Source organism: Paroedura picta, chromosome 1, assembly GCF_049243985.1.
Source record: "Paroedura picta isolate Pp20150507F chromosome 1, Ppicta_v3.0, whole genome shotgun sequence".
NCBI classification, from domain to species: domain Eukaryota; kingdom Metazoa; phylum Chordata; class Lepidosauria; order Squamata; family Gekkonidae; genus Paroedura; species Paroedura picta.
In genome coordinates this window covers 3,374,406-3,388,001 of record NC_135369.1, presented here as the reverse complement: position 1 = coordinate 3,388,001, position 13,596 = coordinate 3,374,406, and the positions used below count along the sequence as shown (strand labels likewise).

Genomic DNA, 13,596 nt, shown 5'->3' with positions numbered 1-13,596 from the left:
AAATACTAACCGGTTCTGACAGGTAGGCCGGTAGACCAGATGGTTTTAGGGCTCAGCCACAGGCCTGGCGGAAGAGCTCTGCCTTACAAGCCCTGCGGAGAGGAAGTGTTTGAGACAGGAGGCTGGACTGGATGGACCACTGGTCTGATCTAGCAGAGCTCTCCTGATGCTCTTAAGAAGGCCTCGGTGTCTCTGTCCTGTTGTTGGCCCTACAGAAGAACTGGCTGACCCCTGGGTGAGAGGGGAGGCTGGAATAGATGGCCCCTCCCTGGTCTGATCTAGCTGAGCTCTCCTGATGCTCTTAAGAAGGCCTCGGTCTCTCTGCCCTGTTGTTGGACTTTCAGAGGAGTGGGCTGGCCACTGTGTTAGGCAGGAGGCTGGACTAGATGGACTGGGAGGCAGCAGCAGGAGTTTATTGGGGTTGGCTCCTGCTTCCCCCAGGGATCCAGGAAACATTTCCTTTGCCCAGGAGGCCTGTCTGCATGGCCTGGATGGACTGTGGAGGATGCTGTCGGTTTCCCCCTCCAGCCCGTGCCGCCTGCCAATCACCTGTTGGTCACGGGCGTGCGGCTTTCCCTGCTGACGTACCTGTCTACAGGTGTTGCCGCCCGTCAGGAGTCAGCAGGTGTAGCCGCCCCGCCAAGGAGAAAGGAATTTTGGCTCCTCGGCAGGTGCCTTGCGAAAGGCAGGAACGCCTCTGCTGGAGAGTGAGGACGTGTTGAGCCAGTTCTGCTCTCGCTCTTATCAGAAACAAGGTCAGGGAATCCAACCTCCCTGCGGGGCGGGGCAGGGGTGCCGATCAGCACTCCAGAAAGGAGCCGGGGACGGAACGCCGGCAGGAAAGGTATGCTCAGGGGCTGCGGGAGGGAGGGGGATAGAGTAGCCCGTTTGTTCTCTCTCCAGACCCCCCGGGGCCAGCAAATAAACGAGAGATTTCAACTTGCGTCATATTCCTTCCCCGGAGGCCTTCCTTGAACGGGTTAGTCTGATTTTGACAGTGCTTCCTCTGGATCGTACCAGGTTCTGGTTAGAGTTTCGGACTAGGATCTGAGAGAGTCACTCTGCCGTTGAAACTCGCTGGGGGGATCTCAGTTTATGCCTACCCTGTAGGGTCGTTGTGGAGCTAGAATGGAGGAGTGTAAAATGATGGAAGTTGCTTTGGGGTCCCCCACTGGGGAGTTTTTGGAAGTGGAGCCTAGGGAGGGTGGGATTTGGGGATGGGTGTGACTCCAGGAGGATATAATGCCATCAAATGCACCCTACAAAGCAGCAATTTTCCCCCAAGGAAAGAGAACTTGGTTGTCAGCAGGGAATCTCCAGGTACCACCTGGAAACTGACAGCTCTTTTTTGAAATCAGGTACGGGGTCTTTTTAGTGCTGGCCCAACGCTGATCATGCAGCATCTCCCCCAGAAATATTGGGCTGGAGCCTCCTTTTAAAACACCTTTCCTTTTTTCATGCTTTTGGCTAGAGACAGGCCAGCCTGTGGGGCAGCTTTAAGGTCATGCCGGCTTGTCGGCTTTCTTGTGAAGGGCCATTCGGGATGGATAAATAGAAACAGAGTAATAATGATACTCATAAAGTACATTCCTTTTTCATTGGGATCTATTTGATTTTCCTCCAAAATTTGATCTGTCTTGTAAACCAGGGGTAGTCCACCTGTGGTCCTCCAGATGTCCATGGACTACAATTCCCATGAGCCCCTGCCAGCGTTAGCTGGCAGGGGCTCATGGGAATTGTAGTCCATGGACATCTGGAGGACCACAGGTGGCCTGCCCCTGTTGTAAACTACGGCTTTTCCTGTTAATCGTTTTTATTCCTGAAAATTTTACAAACCAGCCAATTTTTTAAAAAGAACCTATGTCACACTAATAAATTAAAATCTGTTGGTAAGTTGAAATGTTTCATTAATAAAAAAAACTAAAGTTTTTACAGGGTGGGGAAGCCCAGTATAATCCCAGTATAATCAAGACCTCAAAAGTCTGCAGAAGACTCTATCCGGTCGGCCGGACCCCCCCAAATACATTTGCCAGCTGTTTGGAAGCAGTGGCTGGATGGCTCCGGCAGAGTGGCCTGAAACTCCTCCAAGACGGAGGCCCTGTGGCTGGGGAGACGAGGGCAGGACCAGGAAGCCTGTCTGGGGTGCAATTAACACCTGCACCAGTTCCCAGGAATTTGGGAGTGACCTTTGAGGCCTCCCTTTTTACGGAGGCTCAGATCACGAAGGTTCTTCCGCCTGCACCCAGCTCTGCCTGTCCTTGGACCACCTGGCCACTGTGATCCACGCAACGGTCACTTCCAGACTGGACTTCTGTAACTTGCTCTACATGGGCCTACCCTTGTCTTTGACCCGGAAATTACATCTGGTTCAGAATGTGGCTTCCAGGGTCCTCACTTGGACACCTTGGAGGGCTCACATTCAGCCAGTTTTGAGACAACCACACTGGCTACCGGTCTGCTTCCGGATCAAGGTCAAGGTGTGGGTTTTAACCTTCAAGGCTATACGTGGCCTGGGTCAGGCCTACCTGAGAGACCGCTTGTCTGCCTATGCCCCCCGCAGGGCTCTCCGCTCTGCAGGTAGGAATCTCTTAGTTGTCCTGCCCCCCCCCCCGCAATAGCCGCCTGGCCTCAACCGGGGCCAGGGCCTTTTCGGCCTTGGCACCCGCCTGGTGGATTGAGTTCTCAAAAGAGCTGAGGGCCCTGACGGAGCTGTCTAGGTTCTGCAGGGTCTGCAAGATGGAGCTCTTTGGTTGAGGCCAGGGGAGGCTTGACCGGAGTTTTGATCAAGGGCCTCACCCCGTCTGAGCATCCCAGGACTATAATGACAACTGAGATCCGAATAACATTCTGGCTGGACACAGGAGAGTTGGGTTGGGGTAGATTGTTTTCCGCCAGCCTGCTTGTGGGATATGATGTCTATTGTACTGTTGTTGTAATGGGCTTTTAGGGCATGTTGTTTTATGTTTTTTTTAATTGGTAGCTGCCTCAAGGCGATAAAAGTCGTGAGAGGCGGGGAAGGAAGGAAGGAAGGAAGGAAGGAAGGAAAGAAGGAAGGAAGGAAGGAAGGAAGGAAGGAAGGAAGGAAGGAAGGAAGGAAGGGAGAGAGTGAGAGAAAGAGAAAGAGAAAGAGAGAGTGAAAGAGAGAGAGAAGGAAAAAAGAAAGGATGGAAGGAAGAAAGAGAGAGAGAAAGAGAAAGAAAGAAAGAAGAGAGAATGAAAGAGAGAAAGAAAGAGAGGAAGGAAGGAAGGAAGGAAGGAAGGAAGGAAGGAAAAAGGGGAAGGAAGGAAGGAAGGAAGGAAGGAAGGAAGGAAGGAAGGAAGGAAGGAAGGAAGGAAGGAAGGAAGGAAAAAGGGGAAGGAAGGAAGGAAGGAAAGAAGGAAGGAAGGAAAAAGGGTAAGGAAGGAAGGAAGGAAGGAAGGAAGGAAGGAAGGAAGGAAGGAAGGAAGGAAGGAAGGAAGGAAGGAAGGAAGGAAAAAGTGTAAGGAAGGAAGGAAGGAAGGAAGGAAGGAAGGAAGGAAGGAAGGAAGGAAGGAAGGAGAGGTAATGGGGAATATTAACCGTAACAATGTAAATAGTCTCTCCATGAAGAGAGGCAGTGTACCTTGGAATACTAGAGGCAAGATATGAGAAGAAGAGCTGGATTTTTGTACTCCTCTTTGTATTACCAAGACGAGTCTCAATCATCTTCCCTTCCTCTCCCTGCAACAGACACCCTGTGAGGCAGGTGGGGCTGAGAGAGCTCTGAGAGAACTGGTGGTGGCCCCAGGTCACCCAGCTGGCTGCATGTGGAGGAGGAGTGGGGAATCAAATTACAGGACACCGCAACTCAGCCACAATGCCACGCTGGCTCTCTAGCAATAAGGGAGAGATATCCATGAGTTTAACCAGGCTGTGTACTTGGGTGGGCCAGCCAGCCAGAAACCACCAGAAACAAGGTACTTGGACAGACAGGTCCTGGATCTGATCCGGCTAGGTCAAAAATAATAATCCTTAAGTGGATCTACGGGCAGCTATGTGCTGTGCAATGAAGATGAAGCCTCTCCTCTCAGGTGCAGTCTACCTCTGGATGCCACCTGCAGGGTAATAAACCCCAGAAAAGAGCTGCTGCCTCCATGCCTGATTGGAGGGCTGGCCGGGAGAATCTGGCTACTTCCCGCTGGGAACAGGAGACTGGGGCCCAACCCAACCAGACCCTCCTGGGCTCAGTCGCACCGTTCATTCTTGGAATTCACTCTTGCTAGGGGCTGCCCTTGAATACTGTTCGGGGGCAGCAGCTAGTGCAGATAGCTGTCCACTGTCAAGCCCAATTCAGGGGTCTGGTTTTGTCCTTTAGAGCAGGGGTAGTCAACCTGCGGTCCTCCCGATGTCCATGGACTACAATTCCCATGAAGCCCCTGCCAGCATTCGCTGGCAGGGGCTCATGGGAATTGTAGTCCATGGACATCTGGAGGACCGCAGGTTGACTACCCCTGCTTTAGAGCCTTATATGGCTTGGGACTGGGGTATCCCTCTTTCCTTATATGTTCCTGCCTGGCATCACAGGGAGAAGTCATCCTGAGCAAAGAAGCTGATTTGGTGGCTATACAAGACAGGTCCTTTTTGGTGGCGACCCCGTGGTTGTGGAACCGCAGGACTGTCAAGTTGTAAGGGCCCATAGAGGCCATCCTAATCCAACCCCCTGCTGAATGCAGGATCCAAGAGGTACGCATGGCCCCCTTCCCCTGGATTGTTAGGGAGCTGTTGAAGACAGTTCAAGTTAGGGCCACAGTTTGGAGAGCCAGCTTGGCGTAGGGGTTAGGAGTGCGGACTTCTAATCTGGCGAGCTGGGTTGGATTCTGCGCTCCCCCAAATGCAGCCAGCTGGGTGACCTTGGGCTCGCCACGGCACTGATTAAAACTGTTCTGACAGAGCTGTGATATCAGGGCTCTCTCAGCCTCACCCACCCCACAGGGTGTCTGTTGTGGGGAGAGGAATGGGAAGGTGACTGTAATCTGCTTTGAGCCTCCTTCGGGGAGAGAAAAGCGGCATATAAGAACCAACTCTTCTTCTTCAGTAATCTCAGGGCTCTCTCAGCCTCACCCACCCCACAGGGTGTCTGTTGTGGGGAGAGGAAGGGAAGGTGACTGTAAGCCGCTTTGAGCCTCCTTCGGGGAGAGAAAAGCGGCATATAAGAACCAACTCTTCTTCTTCTTCAGTAATCTCAGGGCTCTCTCAGCCTCACCCACCCCACAGGGTGTCTGTTGTGGGGAGAGGAAAGGGAAGGCGAATGGAAGCCGCTTTGAGCCTCCTTCGGGGAGAGAAAAGCGGCATATAAGAACCAACTCTTCTTCTTCTTCAGTAATCTCAGGGCTCTCTCAGCCTCACCCACCCCACAGGGTGTCTGTTGTGGGGAGAGGAAGGGAAGGTGACTGTAAGACTCCTTCGGGTAGGGAAAAGCGGCATATAAGAACCAACTCTTCTCCTTCTCCTTCTCCTTCTCCTTCTCCTTCTCCTTCTCCTTCTCCTTCTCCTTCTCCTTCTCCTTCTCCTTCTCCTTCTCCTTCTCCTTCTCCTTCTCCTTCTCCTTCTCCTTCTCCTTCTCCTTCTCCTTCTCCTTCTCCTTCTCCTTCTGTTGCTGATGTCTTCCAGCAGTCTGGAGTTCTGGTCTTAAATGTTTTTTTTTTAATGTCTTTGGATTTACGGGTGATTTATCTATGTTTGTCAGCTCCTCCGAGCTCCGTGAGGAAGAAAAGCTCTCGTGAACCAAACTGGTCGATCAATAAAAAACAAATTCCCTCCTTGTAGGTGGGTTCCTGTAACTGCCAGGCTGCAGGTGCCAGCCACCTTTCTGTCGTCTCCGAGGGTTTGCAGGCAGCTCCCGTGGATCCAGGATGTCCTCTGCCGGCACGCCGGAGAAGGGCTCCTTGGCCAATAAGATCCTCAGGCAATTGCCCCTGGCTGAGAAGGTGAGTGTGTGTGTTTGGGGGGGGGGGATGCCCTGGATGCTTCCTTTCTTCCTTTCCGTGAGCCTCTGTAGTGTCGTGGTTAAGAGCAGCAGCTTCTAATCTGGCGAGCCAGGTTTGATTCCCCGCTCCTCCTCCACATGCATCCACCTGGGTGACCTTGAGCTAGCCACAGTCCTGTTAGAGCTGGTCTCACAGAGCAGTTCTGTCAGAGCTCTCTCTGCCCCACTTACCTCACAGGGTGCCTGTTTTAGGAAGGCGATTGTCAGCCGCTTTGGACTCCTTTGGGCAGTGAAAAGTGGGGTACAAAAAGACAACTCTTCTTCTTTCTTTCTGGGGTTTCGCCTTAGTGATAGAGGAGTCTAAGCAGGCCGCCGTTTAGTGCCCCGAACTTGGAGGGGAGGGGAAAAGATCTCGGGGTCAGAGAAGAGAGCTCCACAAAGCGTCGGCCCAGCATTGCCAGGGTGATAAAGGAAAACTCTCTATCAGGGATTTTTAGGAAAGGGACTGAGAATAAGCTGACATTATAATGCCCCCAAAGGATCCTGCAGAGATGGGGAAAGTGTAGAGGAGTCCCTTCCCTAGGAGGAGAGGCGGAAGAGGGACTGGCTGGCCCCTGGGTAAGATGGGAGGTTGGACGAAATGGGATCTCCCTGGCCTGACCCAGCAGGGCTCTTCTTGTGTTCTAACATTAATCCGGACTTGGACCATATCCGCATGGGGTTTGTCCCCGTAGTACGTTGGTCCACCCCCTCATTCCTGCATGCATCTTTCCGATTAACAAATCTAATAAACAAGCCAACCAGTACATGAACGCCATTCTGACGGTTCCCTTTTCTGCGATGTCTTTATCCAGACAGCCGTCTGGGGCACTTTGGGGACCATCCGGCCTCTCCTGAGCTTCGAAGTAGAGAGAGATGTGCAGACTCTCCTCGATGCCCTCACAGGGGAAGGTATCGTGCTAGATTTATTGTTATTACTACTCTTTAGGCCGTCTTTATTCAGCGTCGTTCCAGTGGTCACTCCAAGAGTCTGCCTGTGGATTTTTTCCATCTACACCAGGGGTAGTCAACCTGTGGTCCTCCAGATGTCCATGGACTACAATTCCCATGAGCCCCTGCCAGCATTCGCTGGCAGGGGCTCATGGGAATTGTAGTCCATGGACATCTGGAGGACCGCAGGTTGACTACCACTGATCTACAAAACATTCCTGTGAGGTCGGTTAGGAGGACAGAGAAATGACCGGCCTCCAAGATCTCCCTCTTTGCCACCATGGCTAAGCAGGCCCTGAACTGAGGGGTGGGTGAACAGTGTGGGGGGGGGGGTGCGAAAAACAAACCACACAGGTATAATTGAACCTGAGGACTTCTTTCAGAGGGAGAGGTACCAAATTTGCAGCATACCTGCTCGGGCCTCTCCTTGGCAAAAAAAACACACACACACACCAATTTTGTAAAAGATTGGACCACATGGTTCGGTTCTGTTGCCCCCGATGGAGGGTTGTTGTTGTTAGGTGCGAAGTCGTGTCCGACCCATTGCGACCCCATGGACAAAGATCCTCCAGGCCTTCCTGTCCTCTCCCATTCCCCGGAGTCCATTTAAGTTTGCACCGACTGCTTCAGTGACTCCATCCAGCCACCTCTTTCTCTGTCGCCCCCTTCTTCTTCTGCCCTCGATCGCTCCCAGCATCAGGCTCTTCTCCAGGGAGTCCTTCCTTCTCATGAGGTATTTGAGTTTCATCTTCAGGATCCGGCCTTCTAAGGAGCAGGCAGGGCTGATCTCCTCTAGGACTGACCGGTTTGTTCGCCTTGCAGTCCAAGGGACTCACAAGAGTCTTCTCCAGCACCAGAGTTCAAAAGCCTCAATTCTTTGATGCTCGGTCTTCCTTATGGTCCAACTTTTGCAGCCATACATTGCAACTGGGAAGACCATAGCCTTGACTAAACACACTTTTGTTGGCAGGGTGATGTCTCTGCTTTTTAGGAAGCTGTCTAGATTTGCCATAGCTTTCCTCCCCAGGAGCAAGCGTCTTTTAATTTCTTTGCTGCAGTCCCTATCTGCAGTGATCTTGGAGCCCAGGAAAATAAAATCTGTCACTACCTCCATTTCTTCCCCATCTATTTGCCAGGAATTGAGAGGGCCGGATGCCATGATCTTCGTTTTCTTGATGTTGAGTTTCAAGCCAACTTTTGCGCTCTCCTCCTTCACCTGCATCAACAGGCTCTTTAGTTCCTCTTCACTTTCTGCCATTACCGATGGAGGGTAGGAAAGCATTTAAACCTGAAAGGGAATATCGTACTTTTAAAATGTAAACATCTTCTGGAAGCTGCACAGGAAGCGTCCGAAGGCACATCACCTGGGGCCATCCAGTGGTCCCGAAAATTAACAAATGTTTTTGGGATTGTTCAGGTTCAGCCATTTCAGATAGCCGAAAAATCATGCACACACCCAAAAAAAACAACAGGTATTTTTCTTTTTCCCCCAGCTTGCATTAGGTGGCACACCCATGTAAACGAAATATGAGGTCTCACCCAGCAGGACTATTTTGATGTTCTTCTGAAGGCCTTGGAGGAACTGGATTGCAACTGGGCAGCACAAGATGCTGGACTAGTTAGGTCTCTTCTGATGCTTTTATGTCTACTGTCCAGAGCTTCGCTGGCCACTAAACTCTCTCTCTCTCCCCTCCCCCCCCAACCTCACAGCTGTCGACTACAGAACCATAACCCACCTGATCACCAACAGGACCAATGAACAGAGACGGCAAATCGCCGAAGGCTTCCAGAACTTCACGCAACAGGTGAGGAGGAGAGGTCATTGGTCACCTGTGAGGAGGGCCTAGGGTTGCCAACATGCATCTGCCTCATACAGAATCAGACCCTTGGTCCATCAGTGTTCAAGATTGTCTACTCAGGCTGGCAGCTGCTCTCCGGGGTCTCAGGCAAAGGTCGTCCCCATCCCCTCCTGCCTGGTCCTTTTAGCCTGAGATGCCGGGGATTGAACCGGGGACCTCCTGCCTGCCAAGCAGAGACTCTGCCCCTGAGAAAAGGAGGTTGAGAGGGGACATGACAGCCCTCTTTAAGTATTTGAAAGGTTGTCACTTGGAGGAGGGCAGGATGCTGTTTCCGTTGGCTGCAGAGGAGAGGACACGCAGTAATGGGTTTAAACTTCAAGTACAACGATATAGGCTAGATATCAGGAAAACAATTTCACAGTCAGAGTAGTTCAGCAGTGGAATAGGCTGCCTAAGGAGGTGGTGAGCTCCCCCTCACTGGCAGTCTTCAAGCAAAGGTTGGATACACACTTTTCTTGGATGCTTTAGGATGCTTAGGGCTGATCCTGCATTGAGCAGGGGGTTGGACTAGATGGCCTGCATGGCCCCTTCCCACTCTATGATTCTATGATTCTATGATTCTATGATTCTAACTGCAGCCCATTCTCAAATAAAAAAGTCCCATGCCTTTAAGAGAGGCTCAGTGTGCAGAAATGAATCTTTTGGGGCATAAAAAGGTAAAGGTCAAGGTATCCCCTGTGCAAGCACAGAGTCATGTCTGACCCTTGGGGTGACGCCCTCCAGCGTTTTCATGGCAGACTCAATACGGGGTGGTTTGCCAGTGCCTTCCCCAGTCATTACCGTTCACTCCCCAGCAAGCTGGGTACTCATTTTACCGACCTCGGAAGGATGGAAGGCTGAGTCAACCTCGAGCCGGCTGCTGAGATTGAACTCCCAGCCTCATGGGCAGAGCTTCAGACTGCGTGTCTGCTGCCTTACCACTCTGCGCCCCAAGAGTCTCATAAGAAAGTTATAGGAGGGAAGAAATTTTGAAAGTGGAATACCAAAAAACTGGGATGAACAAGTACGGCATGCTCTACAGCTGAGGGAGCCAAAGTTTGAACTAAAGCTTATTCATTTAAGTTAAAAGGTAAAGGTAAAGGTATCCCCTGTGCAAGCACCGGGTCATGCCTGACCCTTGGGGTGACGCCCTCAAGCGTTTTCATGGCAGACTCCATACGGGGTGGTTTGCCAGTGCCTTCCCCAGTCATTACCGTTTACCCCCCAGCAAGCAAGCCGGGTACTCATTTTACCCACCTCGGAAGGATGGAAGGCTGAGTCAACCTCGAGCCGGCTACTGGGATTGAACTCCCAGCCTCATGGGCAGACAGCTTCAGACAGCATATCGGCTGCTTTACCACTCTGCGCCACAAGAGGTTCTCTTTTGGGGCATAGCAGTCAATAATATCACCTGGGAAATTTTGATGCAGCTGAGAATCTCTTAAGGGGATGGGACAATCTTTTCTACTGTCATATGACATGCTTTCGGGGTCTCCTGAGTTGCCCGAGCGTCTTGACTTCAGGGCCAAGTTCCCATTTGCACTGTGCTCAACCTTCCCTCTTCCTTTGCATTCCTTTCTCCAACTGCTTCCGCTCCCCCCACTGCAGGGAGCTCTGCCTTCCCAGCACATGGCCTTGGTTCCCAGGGGAGCAGATTGAGGGCCAGTGGGAGACTTCCTGGCATCTGGGAAGAGATCAGTCTGGATGTCTCCAGGTTTCTCGCCTAAATAGTTCAAGGGTGCTTTTGACGTGAACCCCTATTTCCCGCCTGTAGTTCCAGCACTATAAAAGGCTGGCTGGATCCTTATTCTGTGTATCAGTCCATTTTGCGCTTTGCTAGGCTTCGGATTTCTATCATGCTTTGCGAATATCGTCAATAAAGACTCTTATCCTTTACCTGCTCTCCGGAGTCGTGTGGATTAAGTCAGAGGAATGATGCTACTGAAACCAAAGTTCCTGACATCTACAGGTTGTTGGCAGCCCCAGAGAAAGGGAAAGCCTCCCTTAAGAAAGAGTGGCTGAACCTTAGAGACAGGCAGAGCTTCTAGCAGAATGTCCATCCATCCATCTATGCTTCCATCTACCCATCTTTCTATACTTCTACCCTTCCATCCATTCTTCAATTCTTCCATCCGTCTGTCTGTCCGTCCGTCCATCCGTCCATCCATCCGTCCACCCTTCCTTCCTTCCTTCCTTCCTTCCTTCCTTCCTTCCTTCCTTCCTTCCTTCCTTCCTTCCTTCCTTCCTTCCTTCCTTCCTTCCTTCCTTCCTTCCTGCCATCATCCATCAACCCATCCTTCCATCCATCCATCCATCCATCCATCCAACCAACCAACCAACCAACCAGCCAGCCAGCCAGCCAGCCAGCCAGCCAGCCAGCCAACCAACCAACCAACCAACCAACGTCCATCCTTCCTTCCTTCCTTCCTTCCTTCCTTCCTTCCTTCCTTCCTTCCTTCCTTCCTTCCTTCCTTCCTTCCTTCCTCCCTCCCTCCCTCCCTCCCTCCCTCCCTTCCATCCATCCATCCATCCACCCATCTTCCACCCACCCACCCATCCCTCCTTCCCTCCATTTTTCGATCACATTTGTACATGTACGGAAATGGCTCTAAAGAAGGCTGTCACAGAAAGCATCATTGTAGATGCATTTCTTCCCTGGGCAATGTGGATTGGAATATGCCTTCTAAGGCAGTGGTCCCCAACCTTTTTATCACCGGGGGCCAGTCAACGCTTGACAATTTTACTGAGGCCCTGTAGGGGGGGGTAGTCTTTTGCCGAGGGACGTCACCACTGCCTGAGCCCCTGCTCCGTTTGCTTTCCTGCTGGTGCCCCTGACTTCCTGCCACATGCTGGGGGGCGCTGCCAGCAGCAGCTGTGCAGTGCCACGCCAAGGGGGAGCCCCAGCCATGGCGGCCACCGGAGAGCACCAAAGGTGAGCCAGTGGCAGAGTGGCAGGGCAGCCCCCGAGGCAGTAGCCGGGAAGGAGGACAAGGAGGAGCCGCGGCCCGGTACCGACTGATCCATGGACCGGTCCCAGTCCCCGGACCAGGGGTTGGGGACCACTGTTCTAAGGGACTGTCGGAAGAGGCCTGTTTCCTTGTGTTTGTCAGGTCTGGAGGACAATGTCCCACTCCCTTATCAGAGTTTTATTGACCTCCATGCCAGGCAAATGCTTCCGTGTCCATTTCGGAGACTAAAGTCTCTATTAAAAGGACTGAATGTTGTTCTCATAAAAAATCCACACAGCCAATCAGATCTCCGACGGCCATTTAGAAGGCTCCCAGGAGAGAAGCCCCGCCTCCCCCACCCACTCTCTATAAACACTTGTTGAGTGCCCACGGGTGCCACCTCTAAAACCTCCCTTTGCTTTCCTCCTCCAGGATCTTTTGAAAACCCTGCAAGCTGCCGTATCCGGGAACTTGGAGACAGCTGTGGTGGGACTGCTGAAGCCAGCGGCTCAGTACGATGCTCATGAGATCAAACTGGCCATGAAGGTACAGCTTGATGCGGGCTCAGCACTGCTTGGAGATGCCATCAGCCTGGAGAAAAAAGCCCTGGCCCTTTAACCATCCTACTGATTTTCTGTGCGGCAAGAAACTGTCTTTCTAAATGTTTTTCTCCTGCTGGTTTCCTTCCACTCCTTGAATACCCCCTTTCTCAGTTTTATCCTCCCAGCAACCTTGCAAAGCAGGTTAGATTGAGAGAGAATGTGAGTGTCAGGACGCCATACAGTGGCCTTGCTTGTGGCTAAGATTCGAACTCAAGGCTTCCCAGTCCTAATAAGCCACTAGCCACTTGGTGGATCTCAGTCAAGTGGCAGATGTGCATGTCTCTCAAACACATTTTGAGAGACCCCCTCCCATTCACTATCAAACCATGTTTGGAAGGACAATTTGGATACCTGTTTTGTCTCAGATGCAATTTTAGTTGGGGATCCTGGAGGCATCAAATTTTTAGATGTTATTGTTAGGGTGTTTCCGCACAAGGACCAATGTTGCCAATTGGTTCCTGAAAGCGGAAACGCTATTTTAAATAGTGCAATATCGGCATTACGCATACCTGCCTTTGTAGTGGAATCCAGTAGCGTTTCAATCGTTTCCCACATGTTTCTGGTCTCGCAAAAATCGCTAGAAAGGAAGCAATTTGCAGGACTGTTTCAGGAGTGTTGCAGATTGTGTGTGACGTCTTGCGGAACTGCAAATTAGTAGCGTTTACAATTTGCAAGCCTTCTGCTACATTAAATTTGTGCGGAATGGACCTCATTGTTATTATGTAATCAGTTGTGCTCCTTTTATTCCCTGCCCAAAAGGTAAATTCTGCAGGACGATCTTCTGCTGCTGTACCATTCAAAATGATCCAATCCAGTCTATAAACCAACTGTGCCCACTTGAGGCCTGCATAATTTCATTCAGTATCTTTAGATTTTCTTTTGGATAGGGGCAGCCAGGACCCAGGGTCAGGCGCATGTCAGTTGTAGCTAGTAAAAGGGGAATAGTCGTCACTGCCCTTCCTGGCATTACAGTCCCCCCCAAAATAAGACACACAGATGGACAGTCTACAAGAAGGTCCCCAAAACCTGCCCCAAAGGCCTTTCCCTGTCTTTTGGATCCAGGGGGAAGCTACGTAAGTTAACAAGAAGATATGTAATAACCACAGGCATGTAATAAGCACAGGTGACTGCCCGAAATTTGGCAGGGACTCCGAATTGACTCTGAATTGAACTCCAGGGTCATCTAGTCCAACCCCCTGCACAATGCAGGGAATTCACAACGACCTGTCCACCCACACCCAATTCCATGTTCAAATGATCCCGCCCACACACA

The 13,596-nt window shown here is 51.4% G+C and overlaps 1 protein-coding gene across 2 annotated transcripts in view; it reads left to right on the top strand.

Moving 5' to 3' along the window:
- The first annotated feature begins 673 nt into the window (after positions 1-673).
- The window catches only part of ANXA9 (annexin A9), a 30,374-nt gene continuing 17,451 nt past the window's right edge, over positions 674-13,596 (top strand). For both annotated transcript variants that reach the window (XM_077319838.1, XM_077319828.1), the window contains exons 1-5: positions 674-844; positions 5,786-5,946; positions 6,800-6,896; positions 8,646-8,740; positions 12,154-12,267. In XM_077319838.1, the coding sequence (XP_077175953.1) occupies positions 5,872-5,946; positions 6,800-6,896; positions 8,646-8,740; positions 12,154-12,267 (381 nt within the window). In that variant the 5' untranslated portion in view covers positions 674-844; positions 5,786-5,871. The remainder of the gene's footprint in view (positions 845-5,785; positions 5,947-6,799; positions 6,897-8,645; positions 8,741-12,153; positions 12,268-13,596) is intronic.